The sequence below is a fragment of the Salvelinus fontinalis genome, chromosome 25 (genome assembly GCF_029448725.1).
Source record: "Salvelinus fontinalis isolate EN_2023a chromosome 25, ASM2944872v1, whole genome shotgun sequence".
Taxonomy (NCBI): Eukaryota; Metazoa; Chordata; class Actinopteri; order Salmoniformes; family Salmonidae; genus Salvelinus; species Salvelinus fontinalis.
Genome location: NC_074689.1, coordinates 42,946 through 66,860, shown reverse-complemented (window position 1 = coordinate 66,860; position 23,915 = coordinate 42,946). Strand labels below are relative to the sequence as shown.

At 44.7% G+C, this 23,915-nt stretch overlaps 1 protein-coding gene across 1 annotated transcript in view; it reads right to left on the bottom strand.

The window, feature by feature from the left end:
• Positions 1 to 2,913: 2,913 nt before the first annotated feature.
• The window catches only part of LOC129823384 (cation channel sperm-associated auxiliary subunit beta-like), a 35,507-nt gene continuing 14,505 nt past the window's right edge, over positions 2,914 to 23,915 (bottom strand). Inside the window, exons 12-22 of the mRNA XM_055882303.1 lie at positions 18,135 to 18,159; positions 17,871 to 18,053; positions 17,478 to 17,618; positions 16,519 to 16,661; positions 6,048 to 6,245; positions 5,841 to 5,951; positions 5,548 to 5,658; positions 4,582 to 4,723; positions 3,557 to 3,657; positions 3,271 to 3,345; positions 2,914 to 3,132 (exon numbers count right to left, since the gene is read on the bottom strand). Of these exons, the coding sequence (XP_055738278.1) occupies positions 2,914 to 3,132; positions 3,271 to 3,345; positions 3,557 to 3,657; positions 4,582 to 4,723; positions 5,548 to 5,658; positions 5,841 to 5,951; positions 6,048 to 6,245; positions 16,519 to 16,661; positions 17,478 to 17,618; positions 17,871 to 18,053; positions 18,135 to 18,159 (1,449 nt within the window). The remainder of the gene's footprint in view (positions 3,133 to 3,270; positions 3,346 to 3,556; positions 3,658 to 4,581; positions 4,724 to 5,547; positions 5,659 to 5,840; positions 5,952 to 6,047; positions 6,246 to 16,518; positions 16,662 to 17,477; positions 17,619 to 17,870; positions 18,054 to 18,134; positions 18,160 to 23,915) is intronic.

Sequence of the window (23,915 nt, the reverse complement as noted above, 5' to 3'; positions counted from 1 at the left end):
CCCCACCAAATCATTAACCTTTTCCCCTTTATCATTAATTAACTCCGTAATATAAATCTTCTCTTGCCTTCTTTTTTCTAAATTCAAGAAAAATGAAGTACACCTTTCCCCCTCTATCGCATATTGCACTCTACTCCTTACAATCGCCGCATAACATTTCTTCTTCTCATATTCATCAAGTGCATCCTTAGCCAGTAAATAATCCTCCACCCCATGATCTTCATCCTTTTCTATACACTCAAGTTCATGTTGAACCTTCTTACGTAGTTCCCTCTCCTTCTTTTTCAAAAAAGAATTCCTCTTAACTGCATATTTTATAGTCAATTCCTTACATTTGATTTTCAGCTCCTCCCACCACAACCCCATATTCTCCTCCATTAACTGCTGTCTTTTGGCTTTCCCAATACATTCTGATATCATCTCAATATAATTTTCCTCCTCTAGCAAGCTATTATTTAAACACCACAGCCCACCAGATTTAGTAGGTGTCCTTACTCCGCAAGAAAATACCAACGCAGCATGATCACTAAAAGTTGTAAAAACATACTTAATATCTTTTATAAAATCCCTTAACCCTTCATTTACTAAAACCAAATCTATTCGCGTCTGTTTCAACTCCCCTAAAACCACCTGCCTTCTAGAAATGCCTCTCTTGTTCGGATTCTCATCCCTCCATATATCAATCAAACTGTTTTCAAACATAATCTTCCTTAAGACCCCCCTAGAAACGTCATTTCTAAAAATAGCTCCTCTTTTCATATCTAGTCTATTAATTTTAACATTAAAATCCCCTACTAAAATACAGTTACCCTTGCACCATTTCCCTAATCCTAAAAATAAATTATTTCACTCTATCTCATTATTCGGCGCATAAATATTTATAATCCTAAAAACCCTATTCATATATTCAAAATCCAAAATTAAAATCCTCCCATTATTATCATTATATATCTTCTTCACATTTTCTACTACATCCTTCCTTAATAAAATTGCAACCCCACTTGAATTTCCCCTGCCATTGTTTACATAAATAAAATCCCTCCATATTTTTTTTACTTCTGAAACACATACATTATCCCAGTGCGTCTCTTGAATACATAAAATATCTGAATTCTTCATTTGTACTATTCTATTAAATTTTCCCATTGTTCTCAAACCATTTGCATTTATTGACATTATATTTACCATTCTAATAAATAAGAAAATAAGAAAATATAATTTCATTATCCTCTACCTGTTATCCAGTTTCTTTCCTCTTCCACCCTTTCTCTCCCCCTCTTCCCCCCGCTTTCCTCTTCCTGTATCCTTCCCTCGTTCTTTCAATCTTTTCCCCATCATCCGTGTCCGATATCTCCTCCAAGACCATGTTATCCAGCCAACTCAACTTCTTGACACCCACATCCGTTGTGCTCCCCGTGTTCATCTCCGTCTCTGGTATTGTCATCGTTGTGCTCCCCGTGTTCATCTCCGTCTCATGTGTAGCCGTCGTTGTCGTTTCTGTTATTGTCATCAAACTCGAACCCCTCTCCATTTCTTCACCCCCCGAGGTACTTGTTAGTTCTGTGCTTTCCCCCAAAACCTGTGAGTCCCCCGTGCTTCCCCCCAATCCACTCCCCCCCTCCTCCTGAAAACTCCCTCTTCTTATTTCCGAATCCATACTGCTCCCAATTTCATTCATCTTCTGGTCCTTCTTCTCCCTTCTTTCCTCCGTCTCTCCACTCTCCACCACATCCTCTCCTCCATCTTCTTCTCCTTCTTGCGACAATACAACTGCTTCCTCGAACAGTGCTTGACTCCCCTCTTCAGCCATAACCTCTCCACAGTTGCACTCCGCCAATCTCTTTCTGCATCCACCACAGAAATTCCTTTCCTTCTCTCCGACACATTCTCTCGCATAGTGGCCTTGATTTCCACACTTGAAACACTTAAATTCAGGGCAATCTTTAACTATGTGCCCGGGTTGAATACACAAACGACACACTCTGACCTGTTTGTCATGAATTACCCTGAAGTATTCTGCTCCCTCCAGCGTCTCAATTCTTGTGGAATATGGCAATGATGTTACTTTTTCTGTGAACTTGACCTTGCAAAATCGTGTCCCGTCAACCACCTCCGTTCCTGGCCAAACTCTCCTCCTTATCTCCGAGACGGCCGTTACGCCCCAGCTACTCAGCTTGCCCATTATCACACCATCTTCTACGTATACTGGGAGATTCATGAAAGACACCACCAATTCTTTCACATTCACATCTCTCACCAGAATCCTGGTGTCCCTTATCCGTAGTCCATCCATTAGACGTTCTTTTCCTCTTTCGTTTCTCATCGTAATTTCATACTTCTTCTCACCTTTCATTCGGCATCCCACCACCTCTCCACACACCTCCTTAATTGCTCGTAGTAGTTCCATTGTCGTCACCTTGTCTTCTCCTTCCAACTCAATTGCCACCGTGTATTCTTTTCCATATTTCATTCCTTCTTTATCTTCATTTTTCTTCCGTTGCGCATTTTCGTTGTCCTTGTCCATTCCGTTTGTCGTTTCCATGTTGTCCGTCATAGCAATTCAAAAAATCCGAAAAAAACTCTCCCCCAAGCAGCAAAACTGCAAGGGGGGAAGACTAACCAAACTTAAAAGTATTCAAATGCAAGAACAAAAATATTATTTTTCGAAATCCAAATAATTAACAAAAATAGCTCTCGAGCAAACACTCTCCAGCAAACACTTACTCACAGCTCAAACACTCGCACCTGTCGTCACTTCTCCAATCAGGATGGGCGTATTCAGGCTGGTATGGCCGTAAGCGAAGGTGCATCTCTTGGCACACCATATAAAGTCAAAGTGAGTCTGATAAACAGACATTGCATTCTCACCAATTATTTTGTTGCTTTGACAAATTCATTTCTGAAAATTATTATTTAGTTGATGGGATTCGTGATTAATTTACGTCTGTCCCTCATTTTAAGGTCAACCCTCTTATGTTTCTTGAGGGTTTTGATGCTGCTCTTGGTTGGCATGGCAACGCCGTTGTATATGAGAAGGAAGCCAACGAGCAGCAAGCCTCCCAGGATGATGGCTGTCATGTTGTTGACGAGGTGTTGGGTTGGGAACGCCAGCGGAGGCTCGTCTACGTAGATCTACCCGTATAGGAAAAGAGAGAGAGAGAAAGGGAGAGCGAGAAAGGAAGGAGAGAAATAGGTGAGGGCCAGGTTATCTTGTTCTTCCTCTTTTTTATTAGTTACTGACTTCAGTGTAAAAGCTACAGGGTTCCTCACCTGTACCTCCTCCACCAGGTCACACAACACAACTCCAGGAATGACAGAGATACGGAAGTGGAAAAGCTCAGAGCCCTGTGGAGAATAATGGTGGTGGTTGTTAGGTTGGAAAAATATTATATTTATAACATTGTCACAATGAAACCCCAGATGGAAACTGCTATTTGATAGCACAATTCGCATGACTGAAATGGCAGTATTTCTATGCAGACGTATACAGATTACACTCAACTGTTTTACAATTTATGAACATGTCATATAGTCAGGGAGACTGTAGATGATTTACATAAAGGCTGATCTGCAGTCCCTCTGGGTTGTAGAGATTGTTCTTTAGACTGTCTTCAAAATATTGTCTCATCCTGTCCATGGTGGGGGTGGCATGGGTCCCTACCAACACAAAGGATGGGAAAAGACGGGTTAACAACAGAGAATGTGTGTTTCACTATAGTGTACTAAAGACCTGCCCATTAGGCAACATTATACAAGGGAAGTTTATGATCACCCTTTTCTGGTTGAAATCATTTTTTCTGGTTGAAAAGATGACAGAAAATATGTATTTTTCACATTTTAAAGTTGCAATCCTAAATGGTGAAACTGCCACGTCCATTTGGGATTTTACATTTTTATTTTTAAATTTGTACTTTTTACCCCTTTTTCGCCCCAATTTCGTGATATCCAATTGGTAGTTATAGTCCTGACACCCTGCCCGCTTAACTCGGAAGCCAGCCGCACCAATGTGTCAGAGGAAACACCTTACAACTGGCGACCGTGTCAGCGGGATCGAACCCGGATCTGTAGTGACGCCTCTAGCACTGCGACGCAGTGCCTAAGAAAGCTGCCCCACTCGGGAGGCCCCAACAACAAAAGAAGTTACTACAAACAACAAACAACAAACACCATTTTTTTCCCAACTTTGACATCATTTGGGGGACCGAGTGGCGCAGCATTCTAAGACACTGCATTGCAGTGCCAGAAGCATCACTACAGAGCCGGGTTCGATCCTGGGCTGTATCACAACCGGCCATGATTGGGAGTCCCATGGGGCGGGTTAAGGAAGGGTTTGGTCGGGGTAGGCCATCATCTTAACTGACTTGACTAGTTAGATAAAGGTTCAATAAAAATTGCACATGCAATAGAACAGCAGAATATGTACTGCAAATTATATATATATATATTTTTTCACACACCTCCGTTTCATCCACAAAACAAAAACAAAAGGTGCTGGGGTCCGCAGTGGTGCTGTTTCCCCTAATGCTGATTCCATCTTTAAAAACATCCTTATATTGCAAAGCCTTCTGGGATGAGACTGACCTGTGACCTTCCAGCTGGTCCGGTTGTTGACCTCCGTGACAGTAACAAAGTAAGGAGAGCAGAGCGGGTGGTCAGCGTGGTTGGTTCTCCTCAGGAACAAGGTGATGTTGAAGTCAGTCACAGGAAACGTTAGTCTCAGCACCTACAGTACAACACAGAGGACATGGGAAAGACTAAAATACGCTTTAACCAATATACAATTTTTATATGATTTCATTCACGCTCGCAGTCGACAAGACTGTATTATGCAGAATGCACAGTTACATTAAGACAATACTTTAATATATTCCAATAAATGGTACTAAATATGAGTTTATAGCATATTCAATAAATATATATATTTTTTTATTTTTTTTTAATAAATGTTGCAATATTTAATGTCTAGTACCAGTCAAAAGTTTGAACACACCTACTCATTCCAGGGTTTTTCTTTATTTATCTATTTTCTACATTGTAGAATAATAGTGAAGACATCAAAACTATGAAATAACACATATAGAATTTGCTTATTTAAGCTGTTCTTGCCATAATATGGACTTGGTATTTTACCAAATAAGGCTATCTTCTGTATACCACCCTTACCTTGTCACAACACAACTGATTGTCTCAAACGCATTAAGGAAAGAAATTCCACAAATTAACTTTTAACAAGGCACACCTGTTTATTGAAATGCATTCCACCTCAGGAAGCTGGTTGAGAGAATGTCAAGAGTGTGCAAAGCTGTCATCAAGGCAAATGGTGGCTACTTTGAAGACTATAAAATATATTTTGATTTGTTTAACACTTTTTTGGTTACTACATTATTCCATATGTGATATTTCATAGTTTTGACGTCTTCACTATTATTCTACAATGTAAAAAAAATAACTTGAATGAGTAGACATGTCCAAACTTTTGACTGATACTGTATATGTAATTGTTTTGTGAAGACATTGATGATTGATCACACTGATGCAGATGTGTACCCTCTGTCTGCAGTCAGAGTTGATGGCTAGAGGAGAGACTTTCAGTCTGTCTGTACAGCCACATTCCTCTGCTGACCTTTTCCCTGCACACTGCTTATACCGACCAGAGTTCTGGAGGAAGGCACACAATTTGTCACCCACAAACACTATGTATCACAGCTTACACCCAATGTGAAACACAACACAGAAGCACATATAGACACTTAGTAAAGTTACACTGCACAAACATACAAGACTTGCTCAGCTTGGAGACAAGGTAGTGCTGGCGTGTGTGAACCTTGTGACCTGCTCACCTTGGAGATGGGGTAGAACTGTCTGGGGTGGGGATGACTTGGGTCAGCGTTATAGATATTGTCTGTGGTCGGGATTAAAACACCTAGTTGGGAGGGAGGCCGGTAGTTCACCTGAAGCACACACCCACGCATCTCATTATCTGCACACAGGTCAACTAATAAAACATTGATCGCATGCCTGTAACCCAGTGTATCTCTATCTCTCACAGGCAGGTTGAAGAGCCTCTTGTTGTTCATGTGATCTACTGGATCCGTGTGGATCCATTCGTGGTCACTGATTGGCTGTTGGGAGACATAGACGATTTGGAGTCCCTCGGGGCAGGAGTTCTGTAGCGTGAAGGTGAAGGAGGAGGACCTACACAACAGAGAGGCTTCTGGGATGTATACCATCACTGTGGTGGTTGCCTAGGGGCAGAGGGAAAGATAGCACAACACAATGGACTTCAGACAACTGAGTTCAGCGGGGTTGGGGTTCCATTTTCATTCAGTCAAATCAGGAAGTAAACAGAAATTCCAATTCTTTCAATGAAAAAAATGGAATTGGAATTTCAGTTAACTTCCAGAATTGAGTGAATTGAAATGGAATTGACCTATACCCTGATATACTGTATGCAACTACAAAATGTATTTATGTTATTATTCGTCTATATAGACAAACTCGAGGATGATATTTATTTTTACATTTTTTATTTCACCTTTATTTAACCAGGTAGGCTAGTTGAGAACAAGTTCTCATTTGCAACTGCGACTTGCCCAAGATAAATCAAAGCAGTGTGTGTCACAATGGCGTGTATAAGTGGCAGAGGAAGTCAGGCGCAGGAGAGTCAAATAGAGTGTAGAATGGAGTACTTTAATTAAAGTCCCAGTAATCTGCTCCATAACACTCACTTAAAAAAAATATAAAACAAATCTGAGTACGAAGACCCGTCGCACACCTATACACAATTAACACAACACATGACAACGAACAATCTCTGACAAACACATGAAGGGAAACAGAGGGTTAAATACACAACAGGTAATGAATGGGATTGACAACAGGTGTGTGGGAAGACAAGACAAAACCAATGGAAAATGAAAAATGGATCAATGATGACTAGAAGACCGGTGAAGTCGACCGCCGAACACCGCCCGGACAAGGAGAGGCAACGACTTCGGCAGAAGTCGTGACATTACCCCCCCCCTGACGCGCGGCTCCAGCAGCGCGTCGACACCGGCCTCGGGGACGACCCGGAGGGCGAGGTGCAGGGCGATCCGGATGGAGGCGGTGGAATTCTTTTAACATAGAAGGATCTAAAACGTCCTCCACCGGAACCCAGCATCTCTCCTCCGGCCCGTACCCCTCCCAGTCCACGAGGTACTGAAGGCCCCTCGCCCGACGTCTCGAATCCAAAATGGATCGAATAGCATACGCCGGGACCCCCTCGATATCTAGAGGAGGCGGAGGAACTTCACGCACTTCAGCCTCCTGGAGAGGGCCAGCCACCACCGGCCTGAGGAGAGACACATGGAACGAGGGGTTAATACGGTAATTAGTGGGCAGTTGTAACCTATAACATACCTCGTTCACTCTCCTCAGGACTTTAACTTCTTGGAACTATAGGGGGTGCTGTTCCGCATTAGCATATTTGTGTCTCCAAATTAAACTGCCTTGTGCTAAATTCTTGATCGTACAATATGCATATTATTGTTATTATTGGATAGAAAACACCTTCTAGTTTCTATAGAAGTTGGAATTTTGTCTCTGAGTGGTACAGAACAATTTCTACAGCACTTTTCATGACAGGGTTCAGATTTCAGAAATTTTTACCTCTGATCTGGGGTCTGTTTTTAAGGCGACAGTGAATGCTATGAAGAAACCGACACTGCCTACGTCTTCCTCTGGGTGTCTGTACGTCATCACGTTTTCAATGGAATCGATGGGACATTCACAGCCATTATAAAAGACCAAAATGTATAGAGACCGCCCTTTCTCGTCGTGCGCCTGAAGCGTGAAGGACATCGGACCTGCCTCGTTCCAAATCGTTTTCTAACCAGCAATATTTCTCCGGTCATGTTTTTACTCGTTATAGGTGTTAAAAACATCATAATGTAGTTAATTTGAACCGTTTTATAGCAATTTATATCCGTTTAGTGCGATTTTGAGGAATTTATTTGTTGTGCACTCTGAAACTTTGGACACGTTTTGGGGTGTCGGTCGTTGGTGGTGGACATTTCGAAGGACAGAGGACATCTATCGACCAAAAGACGTTTATAACATAGAAAGGATACATTGCCCAAGAATCTGATGGAAGAACAGCTCAAAGTAAGCAATATTTAATATGATAAATCGTGTTTCTGTCGAAATATTTTAAACGCATATTTCGCCATTTTGTTTGGTATAGCTTCACTTGGCGAACCCTGTATTGAAAAGTAAGGATAATTTTAAAAATGTAAATCAGCGGTTGCATTAAGAACTAATTTGTCTTTCGATTCCTGTAAACCCTGTATTTTTTAGTCAAGTATATGATTAGCTATTAATTAAACTAGATCACTCTGAAAGATGGCGACCGACATTTTCAGGCTTGTTTTGCTACTATTTTCATTGTGTAACCACGGTTTTGTATGGCTAAATATGCACCTTTTCGAACAAACTGTATATGTATATTGTAAAATGATGTTACAGGAGTGTCATCGGAAGAATTCTGAGAAGGTTAGTGAAAAAATTAATATCTTTTGGCGATGTTGACTTTTATCGCTCACTTTGGCTAGAATCAATGCTGGGCTGCTATGTGCTATGTGCTATGCTAATATAACGATTTATTGTGTTTTCGCTGTAAGACACTTAGAAAATCTGAAATATTGTCTGTATTCACAGGATCTGTGTCTTTCGATTAGTGTATGCTGTGTATTTTTACGAAATGTTTGATGATTAGTAGTTAGGTAAACACGTTGCTCATTGTAATTATTCTAGTCCATTTGTGACGGTGGGTGCAATTGTAAACTATGTCAGCTACCTGAAATATGCACATTTTTCTAACAAAACCTATCCCATACCATAAATATGTTATCAGACTGTCATCTGATGAGTTTTTTTCTTGGTTAGGGGCTATAAATATCTTAGTTTAGCCGAATTGGTGATAGCTACTGGTGTTGGTGGACAAATAAAAGATGGTGGATTATGCTAATGTGTTTTTAGCTAATAGATTTACATCTTTACATATTGTGTCTTCCCTGTAAAACATTTTAAAAATCTGAAATGGTGGCTTTATTCACAAGATCTGTATCTTTCATCTGGTGTCTTGGACTTGTGATTTAATGATATTTAGATGCTACTATCTACTTGTGAAGCTATGCTAGCTATGCTAAACAGTGTGTGGGGGGTGGGGGGTGCTCCCGGATCCGGGTTTCTGAGGCAGTAGAGGTTAAACGGCCCCACAAACCGCGGACACAGCTTCCGGCAGAGCAGGCGGAGGGGCAGGTTTCGGGTCGAGAGCCAGACCCTGTCCCCTGGTACGAACACCGGGGCCTCACTGCGGCGACGGTCTGCGCCAATTTTCTGGCGCCTTATGGCACGCTGAAGGTGGACGTGGGCTGCCTCCCAAGTTTCCTCAGCGTGCCGAAACCAATTGTCCACCGCAGGAGCTTCGGTCTGACTCTGATGCCAAGGAGCCAGAACCGGCTGATACCCTAATACACATTGAAAAGGGGTAAGGTTAGTGGAGGAGTGACGTAGCGAGTTCTGGGCTATCTCTGCCCAGGGCACGAACTTCGCCCACTCCCCTGGCCGGTCCTGGCAATAGGACCGCAGAAACCTGCCCACATCCTGGTTAACTCTCTCCACCTGCCCATTACTCTCGGGGTGAAAACCTGAGGTAAGACTAACCGAGATCCCCAGACGTTCCATGAACGCCTTCCAGACCCTTGACGTGAACTGGGGACCCCGATCAGACACTATATCCTCAGGCACCCCATAATGCCGGAAAACATGTGTAAACAGAGCCTCCGCAGTTTGTAAGGCCGTAGGGAGACCGGGCAAAGGGAGAAGACGACAGGACTTAGAGAACCGATCCACAACGACCAGGATCGTGGTGTAACCCTGTGAAGGTGGAAGATCAGTCACAAAATCCACTGACAGGTGCGACCACGGCCGTTGAGGAACGGGTAAAGGTAAAAGCTTACCTCTAGGCAGGTGTCTAGGAGCCTTGCACTGGGCGCACACCGAACAGGAGGAAACATAAATCCTCACGTCCTTAGCTAAAGTGGGCCACCAGTACCTCCCATCAAGACAGCGCATCGTCCGACCTATCCCAGGATGACCAGAGGAGGGTGATGTGTGAGCCCAATAGATCAATCGGTCGCGGACAGCAGACGGAACGTACAGACGACCAGCTGGACACTCAGGAGGAGAGGGCTCTGCACGTGACGCCCGCTCAATGTCCGCGTCCAGCTCCCACACTACTGGCGCCACCAAACACGACTCTGGGAGTATGGGAGTGGGATCCATGGGTCGCTCCTCTGTGTCATACAGCCGAGACAATGCGTCTGCCTTGACGTTCTGGGAGCCTGGTCTGTAAGTAAGCGTAAACACAAAACGAGTGAAAAACATGGCCCACCTTGCCTGGCGAGGATTTAGTCTCTTCGCCTGCCGGATGTACTCCAGATTGCGGTGGTCAGTCCAGATGAGAAAAGGGTGATTAGCCCCCTCAAGCCAATGCCTCCACACCTTCAAGGCTTTTACGACAGCTAACAGCTCTCGGTCCCCCACATCATAGTTACGTTCCGCCGGGCTGAGCTTCTTCGAAAAGAAAGCACAGGGGCGAAGCTTCGGTGGCACACCCGAACGCTGAGAGAGCACTGCTCCTATCCCAGCTTCGGATGCGTCCACCTCTACTATGAATGGCAAAGAGGGATCCGGATGAGCCAACACAGGCGCCGAGGTAAACAGAGCCTTCAGTTTACCAAAAGCCCTATTCGCCTCGGCCGACCACTGCAAGCGCACCGGTCCCCCCTTTAGCAGTGAGGTAATGGGAGCTGCAACCTGACCAAAACCCCGGATAAATCTCCGGTAGTAATTGGCAAACCCTAAAAAACGCTGCACCTCCTTAACCGTGGTTGGAGTCGGCCAATTACGCACGGCTGTAATGCGGTCGCTCTCCATTTCCACTCCTGAAGTGGAAATCTGATGCCCTAGGAAGGAGATGGATTGTTGGAAGAACAAGCATTTCTCAGCCTTGACATATAAATCATGCTCCAACAGGCGACCAAGCACCCTGCGCACCAAGGACACATGCTCAGCGCGTGTAGCAGAGTATATCAAAATATCATCGATATACACCACTACACCCTGCCCGTTCAGGTCCCTGAAGATCTCATCTACAAACGATTGGAAGACTGATGGAGCATTCATCAACCCATATGGCATGACCAGGTACTCATAATGACCTGAGGTGGTGCTAAATGCCGTCTTCCACTCATCACCCCTCCTAATACGCACCAGATTGTACGCACTCCTGAGATCCAATTTTGTGAAGAAGCGGGCCCCGCGCATTGACTCCATTACTGTATTGATCAAAGGTAGCGGGTAACTATATTTTACCGTGATTTTATTAAGGTCTCGATAATCAATGCACGGGCGTAAACCGCCATCCTTCTTCTTCACAAAAAAGAAACTCGAAGAGGCGGGTGAAATGGATGGCTTAATGAACCCCTGACGCAGGGATTCAGAGATATAATTATCCATAGCCACTGTCTCCGCTTGCGACAGAGGATACACATGACTCCTGGGATATGCAGCGTCTACCAGGAGATCTATCGCACAATCCCCCTGTCGATGGGGTGGTAATTGAGTCGCCTTCTTTTTACAGAAGGCGAGTGCCAAATCGGCATATTCAGGGGGAATGCGCACGGTGGAGACCTGGTCTGGACTTTCCACCGTAGTAGCACCAACGGAAACCCCTAAACACCTACCTGAGCACTCTCGCGACCACCCCGTGAGAGCCCTCTGTGGCCAAGAAACAGTGGGGTTATGACACGCTAACCAGGGTAGACCTAGCACCACAGAATACGCAGGGGAATCAATAAGGAAAAGACTAATCTTCTCCTTGTGACCCTCCTGCGTTATCATATTCAACGGTGCAGTGACCTCCCTGATAAAACCTGACCCTAATGGTCGACTATCTAAGGCATGAATAGGAACAGGCATATCCACAGACACAATAGGAAGCCCTAAACTATGAGCTAAATTTTTATTAATGAAATTTCCAGCCGCGCCTGAATCTACTAGCGCCTTATACTGGGACTGCAGGGAAAAATCCGGAAAAGTGACAGAGACAAACATAAGTGCAACAGAGGGCTCTGGATGAGAATGGTGCCTACTCACCTGGGGTGATGCCAGAGTGCCCTGCCTGCCTTCTCTATTCCCAGAGGAACCAACCCGGCACCGATCAGCAGTGTGATCTCTGCGATCATAGATGGTGCTCGAGCGGGTACCCCCTCCGGTCTCCCTGCGCACCATCCCTCCCAATTCCATAGGTTCGGGAGAGAGAGTGCGGGAGGATGGAACAACCAGACCCCGATCTAGACGTCCCCGAGTAGCCAGCATGTTGTCCAGCCTGATGGACATATCCACCAGTTGGTCGAAGTTGAGGGTGGTGTCTCTACAGGCCAGCTCCCGACGGACGTCCTCACGTAGACTACAGCGGTAGTGGTCGATCAGGGCCCTGTCGCTCCATCCAGCGCCGGCAGCCAAAGTCCTAAACTCCAACGCGAACTCCTGAGCACTCCTCTTCCCCTGCCTCAGATGATAGAGGAGCTCACCTGCTGCTCTGCCTTCGGATGGGTGGTCGAATACCTTCCGGAAATGGCAGATGAGCTCCTCAAAATGGTCCAACGCCTTATCCTCTCCACACACAGCGTTGGCCCACTCCAGGGCTTTCCCGGTAAGGCAGGAGATGAGGGCGAAGCTTTTCTCACGGTCTGATGGTACCGGAGAGACCGTGGCCAGATACAAGTTCAGTTTTAGGAGAAAACCCTGGCAGCTGGCAGTATCTCCATTGTATCCCGTGGGTAGGGATAACTGGATCCTGTTCTGTTCCGGAGGGGAAAAAACGTTCGAAGGAATTCCAGGGGGTGGTGGAGGTGCTGGAAAAGCTCCCTGTCTCTCCCAGCGATCCATACTCTGGACAATGCGATCCATGGCAGCGCACAGACTGTCAATCTCCGCTGCGTGTTCCAGGACGCGTTCCTCAACCTCCATTAGTGAAGTGCCTCCTCCTGCTGACTTCATTTTTTAAGGTCAGAGATTCTGTCACAATGGCGTGTATAAGTGGCAGAGGAAGTCAGGCGCAGGAGAGTCAAATAGAGTGTAGAATGGAGTACTTTAATTAAAGTCCCAGTAATCTGCTCCATAACACTCACTTAAAAAAAATATGAAACAAATCTGGGTACGAAGACCCGTCGCACACCTATACACAATTAACACAACACATGACAACGAACAATCTCTGACAAACACATGAAGGGAAACAGAGGGTTAAATACACAACAGGTAATGAATGGGATTGACAACAGGTGTGTGGGAAGACAAGACAAAACCAATGGAAAATGAAAAATGGATCAATGATGACTAGAAGACCGGTGAAGTCGACCGCCGAACACCGCCCGGACAAGGAGAGGCAACGACTTCGGCAGAAGTCGTGACAGTGTGACACAGACAACAACACAGAATTACACATGGAGTAAACAATAAACAAGCCAATAACACAATAAACAAGTCAATGACACAGTAGAAGAAAGAAAGTCTATATACAGTGTGTGCAAAAGGCATGAGGAGGTAGGCAATAAATAGGCCATAGGAACGAATAATTACTATTTAGCAGATTAACACTGGAGTGATACATGAGCAGATGATGATGTGCAAGTAGAGATACTGGTGTGCAAAAGAGCAGAAAAGTAAATAAAATAAAAACAGTATGGGGATGAGGTAGGTAGATTGGGTGGGCTATTTACAGATGGACTATGTACAGCTGCAGCGATCGGTTAGCTGCTCAGATAGTTGATGTTTAAAGTTGGTGAGGGAAATAAAAGTCTTTAACTGGGTGTTGTTATCGTGACCATTGAACTGAGATAAGGCGGAGCTTTACCTAGCATAGACGTATAGATGACCTGGAGCCAGTGGGTCTGGCGACGAATATGTAGCGAGGGCCAGCCGGCTAGAGCATACAGGTCGCAGTGGTGGGTGGTATAAGGTGATTTGGTAACAAAACGGATGGCACTGTGATAGACTGCATCCAGTTTGCTGAGTAGAGTGTTGGAAGCTATTTTGTAGATGACATCGCCGAAGTCGAGGATCGGTAGGATAGTCAGTTTTACGAGGGTATGTTTGGCAGCATAAGTGAAGGAGACTTTGTTGCGAAATAGAAAGTCGATTCTAGATTTGATTTTGGATTGGAGATGTTTAATATGAGTCTGGAAGGAGAGTTTACAGTCTAGCCAGACACCTAGGTATTTATAGTTGTCCACATATTCTAGGTCGGAACCGTCCAGGGTGGTGATGCTAGTCGGGCGGGCAGGTGCGGGCAGCAAACTGTTGAAAAGCATGCATTTGGTTTTACTACCGTTTAAGAGCAGTTGGAGGCCACGGAAGGAGTGTTGTATGGCATTGAAGCTCGTTTGGAGGTTAGTTAGCACAGTGTCCAAGGAAGGGCCAGAAGTATACAGAATGGTGTCGTCTGCGTAGAGGTGGATCAGGGAATCGCACGCAGCAAGAGCGACATCATTGATATATACAGAGAAAAGAATTGGCCCGAGAATTGAACCCTGTGGTACCCCCATAGAGACTGCCAGAGGTCCGGACAACATGCCCTCCGATTTGAGACACTGAACTCTGTCTGCAAAGTAGTTGGTGGACCACGTGAGGTAGTCATTAGAAAAACCAAGGCTATTGAGTCTGCCGATAAGAATACGGTGAATGACAGAGTCGAAAGCCTTGGCCAGGTCGATGAAGACGGCTGCACAGTACTGTCTTTTATCGATGGCGGTTATGATATCGTTTAGTACCTTGAACGTGGCTGAGGTGCACCCGTGACCAGCTCAGAAGCCGGATTGCACAGCGCAGAAGGTGGATTCGAAATGGTCAGTGATCTGTTTATTAACTTGGCTTTCGAAGACTTTAGATAGGCAGGGCAGGATGGATATAGGTCTGTAACAGTTTGGGTCTAAGGTGTCACCCCCTTTGAAGAGGGGGATGACCGCGGCCGCTTTCCACTCTTTAGAGATCTCGGACGATACAAAAGAGAGGTTGAACAGGCTGGTAATAGGGGTTGCAACAATGGCGGCGGATAGTTTTAGAAAGAGAGGGTCCAGATTGTCTAGCCCAGCTGATTTGTACGGGTCCAGGTTTTGCAGCTCCTTCAGAACATCTGCTATCTGGATTTGGGTGAAGGAGAAGCTGGGGAGGCTTGGGCGAGTAGCTGCGGGGGAGGCGGAGCTGTTGGCCGGGGTTGGAGTAGCCAGGAGAAAGGCATGGCCAGCCATTGAGAAATGCTTATTGAAATTTTGGATTATCATGGATTTATCAGTTGTGACCGTGTTACCTAGCCTCAGTGCAGTGGGCAGATGAGAGGAGGTGCTCTTGTTCTCCATGGACTTTACAGTGTCCCAAAACTTTTTGGAGTTAGAGCTACAGGATGTGAATTTCAGCTTGAAAAAAGCTAGCCTTTGCTTTCCTGACTGACTGCGTGTATTGGTTCCTGACTTCCCTGAACATTTGCATATCGTGGGCACTATTCGATGCTATTGCAGTCAGGATGTTTCTGTGCTGGTCAAGGGCAGTCAGGTCTGGAGTGAACCAAGGGCTATATCTGTTCTTAGTTCTGCATTTTCTGAACGGGGCATCCTTATCTAAGATGGTGAGGAAATTACTTTTAAAGAATGACCAGGAATCCTCTACTGACGGGATGAGGTCGATATCCTTCTAGGATACCAAGGTATAAACCAAGGTTTTTTCTATCACAGAAGTCAACAAATGAGGGTGCCTGGGGACACACAGGGCCTGGGTTTACCTCCACATCAACCGAGGAACAGAGGAGTAGGATGAGGGTACGGCTAAAGGCTATCAAAACTGGTCGCCTAGAGCGTTGGGGACAAAGAATAAAAGGAGCAGATTTCTGGGCGTGGCAGAATAGATTCAGGGCATAATGTGCAGACGGTGGGGTGGGGTGCGGGTACAGCGGAGGTAAGCCCAGGCACTGAGTGATGATAAGAGAGGTTGTATCTCTGGATAAGCTGGTTATAATGGGTGAGGTCACCACATGAGTGGGAAGTGGGACAAAAGAGGTATCAGAGGTATAATGAGTGGAACTAGGGGCTCCATTGTAAACTAAAACAATGATAACTAACCTAAACAACAGTATACAAGGCATATTGACATATGAGAGAGACATACAGCGAGGCATAAAGTAATCACAGGTGTTGATTGGGAGAGCTAGTTAAGACAACAACGGGTAAGACAACAACAGCTAATCAGCTAAAACAACAATAGGTAAAACGGCGATGAATGGGCAGAGAGGGTCGGTTAACTACACACAGAGCCTGAGTTCGCGGCTGGGGCCGACAGATAAAAATAAATAAATAAACAGAATGGAGTACCGTGATTAATGGACGGATATGAGGGTGATATGGAGTATTGGAGGTATACCTTCTTGCAGAGGTGACTGAAGGCGGTGAGGGTGAGTATGTGGTTGTTGGTGTCATCCCAGGAGTGTCTGGCTGTGACTCGGAAGGCCAGAGGGTTGGTCAGAACCACACGCATGAACTTCTTATGGTACACCATGGACAGAGCTGCACACACACAGGTTTTATTAGAACGAGAGCATTAAAGCTGGAATCCTTAAGTGGTGAAACTGTTTGGGATATTACAACAAAGAAGTTAGCGCAAAAACAAACTGCCCCCCCCCACCAGACATCATTGAACACGCGTGATAGAACAGCAGAATAATTAAACACAAAATGACCACACTGAAGGAGGCCCTGTTTCCCCTAATGCGGATTTCAATCGTTAACTATAGACTACCCTTTCAAAAGAATGTAGACAGTGATACACAGTGAATAGGAATTGGTGTTAGGTTCTAATTCTCAGAGTAAAAACTCAGACACTATGAAAGCTTAAACCAAGTCTATTCTTCCCAGAGGATCAATACAGCTGCATTAGACAAAGACATTGTTCACACAAGCACTGATATTTAAACATTTCTCCTAGGCCGAGTCTCATCCTACACATCTGAACAAACATTGCATCTTTACTGCTAGGCAGGAAACTAAGTAATACGGCCATAAACTTTTCTTTCTCCCTTAACGTGACCTGACCTGCCCCCCTTCATCACTAATCCATGGCTCTCTCCCCTTATCAATGCCTGCCACATGTGATCGCTTTCTCTGCACTCAGCACATTCCAAGCTTAATTGCACACACTATATACCTTCCTCCTACAGATAACCATTAACTTCTGGTGTAGACCCTCTAAACCTAAGCACTCAATATTTCAATAGGATACCTGATAATTAACCCTATCCCAAGTTTAGGAGTCAGTACCCAGAATCCATCATTGGTAATAACCCAGACACTACACACCTCAACCCCCACACCACCACTACTCACAGTAGTCGGACATGAAGGCCTTGAAGGTGAAGTTGAGCTCTTCTCTGACGTTGATCCTTATCAGAGCGTTATTCCTCACACCGTCCAATGACTGCAGGGTGTGACGACATAGCCCCTCCTTCATCCCCCAGCTCCCCCGGCCTAGATGGATAAATGGATCCATTTCACACATTTAAAATACATATAGGGTTGGTTTCCCAGATCTAGATGAAGTCTCGTCTTGGATTAAGAAGTACTTTCAATGGAGAATCTCTATTAAGCATACTTTTTAGTCCAGGACCAGGTTTAATCTGTGTACAGGAAACGAGCCCATAGACTTACCTCAGGCGGGTACTACAACAATACACATTCAAAATCATTGAGGATTTAATAACACACAATAAACACAGTAACCTGCAGAGTGGAAGAGCAGCCACTCTCCTGACCGGTGGCTGGTCAGGGGGAGCACTAGGGCTGGCATAGTGGGTTTGGCTAGGGCACTGCCGCTGTGCACCAGCCCTGTGATGAGGTAACTGCTGAAGCCTGGTACTACCACAGCCTTCCCCACGTGGGACAAATTAAACCCCTGGGACGGATCTGGACAAGACAGGACAGCTCACAGTTTACCACAGGAGAAACAGCAGCAGGGTTGACTAAAGCAGGAAGCTCAGTGTTTACCACAGAAGAATGATAGTGGTATCATCTAAGGAATCAAATCAAATGTTATTGGTCACATACACATGGTTAGCAGATCTTAATGCGAGTGTAGCAAAATGCTTGTGCTTCTAGTTCCGACAGTACAGTAATATTTAACAAGTAATCTATCAATTCACCAACAACTACCCAATAAACACAAATCTAAAGGGGTGAATGAGAATATGTACATGTAAGTATATGGATGAGCGATGGCTGTGCGGCATAGGCAAGGTGCAATAGATGGTATAAAACACAGTATATACATGTGATATGAGTAATGTAAGATATGTAGACATTATTAAAGTGGCATTATTTAAAGTGGCATTGTATAAAGTGACTAGTGATCATTCTGATTAAAGTGGCCAGTGATTGGGTCTCAATGTAGGCAGCAGCCTCTCTGAGTTAGTGATTGCTGTTCAGCAGTCTGATGGCCTTGAGATAGAAGCTGTTTTTCAGTCTCTCGGTCCCAGCTTCGATGCACCTGTATTGACTTCGCTTTCTGGATTGTAGCGGTGTGAACAGGCAGTGGCTCGGGTGGTTGATGTCCTTTTTGGCCTTCCTGTGACATCGGGTGCTATAGGTGTCATGGAGGGCAGGTAGTTTGCCCCCGGTGATGCGTTGTGCAGACCGCACCACCAGGCTGTGGTACAGCCCGACAGGATGCTCTCGATTGTGCATCTGTAAAAGTTTGTCAGGGTTTTGGGTGAAAAGCCAAATTTCTTCAGCCTCATGTGGTTGAAGAGGCAGTGTTGCGCCTTCTTCACCACACTGTCTGTGTGGGTGGACCATTTCAGCTCGTCTGTGATGTGTACGCCGAGGAACTTAAAACTTTACACCTTCTCCACTGCTGTCCCGTCGATATGGATAGGGGGGTGCTCCCTCTGCAGTTTCCTGAAGTCCACGATCATCTCCTTTGTTTTGTGGACCTTGAGTGAGAGGTTGTTTTCCTGACACCACACTCCGAGTGCCCTTACCGCCTCCCTGTAGGATGTTTTGTTGTTGTTGGTAATCAAGCCCACTACTGTTGTGTCGTCCGCAAACTTGATGATTCAGTTGGAGGCGTGCATGGCCACGCAGTCGTGGGCAAACAGGGAGTACAGGAGGGGGCTGAGCACGCACCCTTGTAGGGCCCCAGTGTTGAGGGTCAGAGAAGTGGAGATGTTCTTTCCTACCTTCACCACCTGGGGGCAGCCCATCAGAAAGTCCAGGACCCAATTGCACAAGGCGGGGTTGAGGCCCAGGGCCTCCAGCTTGATGATGAGCTTGGAGGGTACTATGGTGTTGAATGCTGAGCTGTAGTCAATGAACAGCATTCTTACATAGGTATTCCTTTTGTCCAGATGGGATAGGGCAGTGTGCAATGTGATGGCGATTGCAACGTCTGTGGACCTGTTGGGGCGGTATGCAAACTGAAGTGGGTCGAGGGTGGCCGGTAAGGTAGTCTCTCAAAGCACTTCATGGTGACAGAAGTGAGTGCTACGGAGCAGTACTCATTTAGTTATCTTTGCTTTCTTGGGTACAGGAACAATGGTAGCCATCTTGAAGCATGTGGGGACAACAGGCTGGAATAGGGAGTGATTGAATATGTCCGTAAACACACCAGCCAGCTGGTCTGTGCATGCTCTGAAGACGCGGCTAGGGATGCCGTCTGGGCCAGCAGCCTTGCGAGGGTTAACACGTTTAAATGTTTTACTTACGTTAGCCACGGCACAGTCTTTGTTTGCGGGGCCGCGACGGTGGTACTGTATTATCTTCAGAGAGAGCAAAGAAGGTGTTTAGTTTGTCTGGAAGCGTGACGTGACTGGTTTTCTTTTTGTAGTCCGTGATTTCCTGTAGACCCTGCCACATACATCTCGTGTCTGAGCCGTTGAATTGCGACTCCACCTTGTCCCTGTCCTGGCATTTCGCTTGTTTGATTGCCTTGCGGCGGGAATAACTACACTGTTTATCTTAACTTCAAGCGTGCACACTTAAATTTAAACTTCCTTCAAATGGATCTAGTAAGTCAAGCAGCTCATAGTTTACCTCAGGAGAAACCGCAGCAGGATGGGTTAAACAAATCAAAATATATTTTAGATTCTTCAAAGTAGCCACCCTATGCCTTGATGACAGCTTTGCACACTCTCGGCATTCTGTCACTACAATGTAGAAAATAGTAAAAATAAAGAAAAATCCTTGAATGAGTAGGTGTGCCCAAACTTTTGACTGGTACTGTACATGCATCTATTTTACCATTTAGAAATGAAAGCATTTCCTGTATCTAGTCCCTCCATTTTAAGAGGTCATATTCACTTATTGTGTATTAAAGGAGTCAAAAGTTTAATATTTGGTCCCATATTCCTAGCACACAATGACTACATCAAGATTGTGAATGTCACGACTTCCGCCGAAGTCGGCTCCTCGCCTTCTTCGGGCGGCGTTCGAAGTCACCGGCTTTCTAGCCATCGCCGCTCCATTTTTCATATTTCCAGTTGTTTTGTCTTGTTCCATACACACCTGGTTTTCATTCCCTAATCACACTGCATGTATTTAGTCCTCTGTTCCCCTCCATGTCTTTGTGTGAAATTGTATTTATGATATGTGGGTATTGTTACGCGCCATACTTTTGTCTATAGTTCCGTGTTTGGGCACATTTATGTACTTTTGTGCTTTCGTTGGACCGAAATAAAAAGGGCCCCTGTTCTCTACACTCTGCTCTCCTGCACCTGACTCCGCCTCCAGTACACACCCTTAACAGAATTTCACACCACCGTGGAGTCAGCAGGAGCAGAGGAGTTGAGGAGCGCGTCCAGGAACAGTGCAATGTTACATTATCTTGGATTTGAATTATGTTGTACCCAATAAAAATTAATGGTAAATCATGTTTGTGTCATTTTACTCTCTCCCACCTAATGCTGCGTTCGTAACCAAGTGGGAAGTGGGAATTTACCACATGCAACTGGGAAAAATCCACTTGAACGGCCCTCTAACTGGTAATTACTAGTGGGAAACGCGTCTATCAACCCTCAGCTCTGACGTCTCCCACATGCTGGCCTCTGACGTCACCTACTAAGGAAATGACCGTGGCAGTTAAATGTAACAACAAAACATTATAAAAAGCAATCTATTAATATGATTTTTCAACTCTATAATTTGTTTACAAGCATGATAGCTGTTTGTGGTTGATGTTGCTTGTTGGCCATTAGCCACTTGGCATTTCCCAACCATTTCATAGGGCGTGAATGCATTCAACTGGTATTTACGACATCACAACTTGTAAATTCCCACCTTCCAAATGGTTATGAATGCAGCTGCTTATTTAATATATTGGGTAGAAAACGTAACATTATACTAGATTATCTGGCAGGGTAGACTAGTGGTCAGAGCATTGGGTTAATAACCGAAAGGTTGCAAGTTCAACTCCCTGAGCTGACAAGGTACAAATCTGTTGTTCTGCCCCTGAACAAGGCAGTTAACACACTGTTCCTAGGCTGTCATTGAAAATAAGAATTTGTTCTTAACTGACTTGCCTACATAAATAAAGGTAAAACATTTTTTAATTTTTTTTATCCACACATGTACCCTAAAAGGTACCGCTCAGTAACATGTGAGCACCTATATGTACCTTATGTGTGCCTTTGACCTTTTTGTACACCAGGGAAGGGATAACCATAACCATACTCTTAGTTTTGAGAGTGTGTGGATATACTGTATGTTCTTGGTAACAATTAACCATCTGCTGGTATTGCTGAGATATTAATGCGCTCCAGACCAAAAGGTTGCAAGTTCAAATCCCAAGAGCATTTACGCACTTAGGGGCTAGATTCTATCAGATCTGCGCTAGTGTTCAACCACAGTGTGTTGTGGTGGGCGATGACGGAGCTGGAACAGCTGGCAAATCCACAAGCGTCTCCTGGCTTTATACCAGAAGCAAAAATTGCCATTGGCTGCACAGAGCTGCATTAAGAGAAATCCCATGCAGCGTTGTTTACAAGTTGGAACACTGGAATGTGATATAAATATGAATGAAAATATAATGATTTTCTTTAATGATTTTCAATTTTAGTGTCATTGTTTCCATATAGCCTAACTTTCTTATTCTGAACTTCTAACGCGAGTAGGACGGGTGTGGCTTCGTGGCAATGACCACACGAGCAGCTGCTCACCAATTTGACAGCTCTAATGTAGTAACATCTCTGACACTGTCAAAACCCCAGCTATGCGGGTGTCGGCTATCGTTTGCTTATGCTGTTCATGCTTGTAGTGAAGAGGGCACGACAACACCTCTTCCCCCCTCAGGAGGCTGAAAAGATTCAGCATGGGCCCTCAGGTCCTCAAAACATTCTACAGCTGTACCATTCAGAGCATCCTGACTGGCTGCATCACCACTTGGGATGGCAACTGTTTGGCATCTGATCGCAAGGCGCTACAGAGGGTAGTGCGTAAGGCCCAGTACATCACTGGGGCCAAGCTCCCTGCCATCCAGGATCTCTATACCAGGTTGTGTCAGAGGAAGGCCCTAATATTTCAACGACTCCAGCCACCCAACTCATAGACTGCATGGCAAGCAGTATCGAAGCACCAAGTCTCGAACCAACAGGGCCCTGAACAGCTTCTACTCAAAAGCCATAAGACTGCTAAATAGTTAGTTAAATAGTTAACCAAATAGCTACCCGGATTATCTGAATTGACCCTTTTTGCACTAACTTTTTTTTGACTCATCACATACGCTGCTGCTGCTGTTTACTATCTGTCATGTTTATTCCTAGTTGTATGTACATATCAACCTCAATTACTTTGTACCCCTGCACATGGACTCAGTACTGGTACCCCTTGTATATAGTCATCATTACTCATTGTGTATCTATTATTACTTTTATTATTACGTGTTTTCCTTTTCTATTATCTATCTATTTTCTTTCTCTCTGCATTGTTGGGAAGGGTCCTTAAGTAAGCACTTCACTGCTAGTCCACCCCTGTTGTTTACAAAAAAATGTGACAAATAGTTTGATTTTGATTTGATTGAATCTAGGCCTTAATGTCAAGTGTCCCTGAGGACTTGTGTTGTCAGACAATCGCACAATTATTGACTTGATTTTGGGCAACTTTTAGCAAAGGGCAACATTTTTATGTTTAGCTCACATAATATAATTGAAAGTATGCATTAAGGTGTCTGAAATAGAATAAAGGTATCAAAAAGAAATGAAGACATTCTTAAATGCATTTCTATAGCTTACAAAATATATATATATATGTATTTTTTTTATTTTTTTACAATGGAGGAGGAGTACCAAGATGGCTGCGCGGTGGCTTCAATATATCGCCCCCTGTCAGCCATCCAGGATTTATACACATCATTGGCTGTTCTCCACCAATCTCTATTCACCAGATTGAGACATGAGTTCTAATCAGTGGAGGCTGGTGGGAGGAGCAAGGAGGACAGGCTCATTGTAATGGATGGAATGGAATTAATGGAACGTTATCAAACACATCAAACATTTGGAAACCACATGTTTGACTTCTTTCCATATATTCAATTTCCGCCAAGCAAATAAATAACTGGGCAGAGGGCATCCCTGTCATGTCCCTCGTGATAACTTAAATGGATCAGAGATTTGTCCATTTGTTCGTATATCTCATATGTGAAAGCATGTATTTTTGAAACACTTCACATGTGATCACGTTTTCAAATGATCTTTTCCATATGTTATCGCTGTTCAGCTAAAATATGACCCCACCTGGGATTTGAAATCACAACCTCTGGATGAGGTACGTTGATCTTTC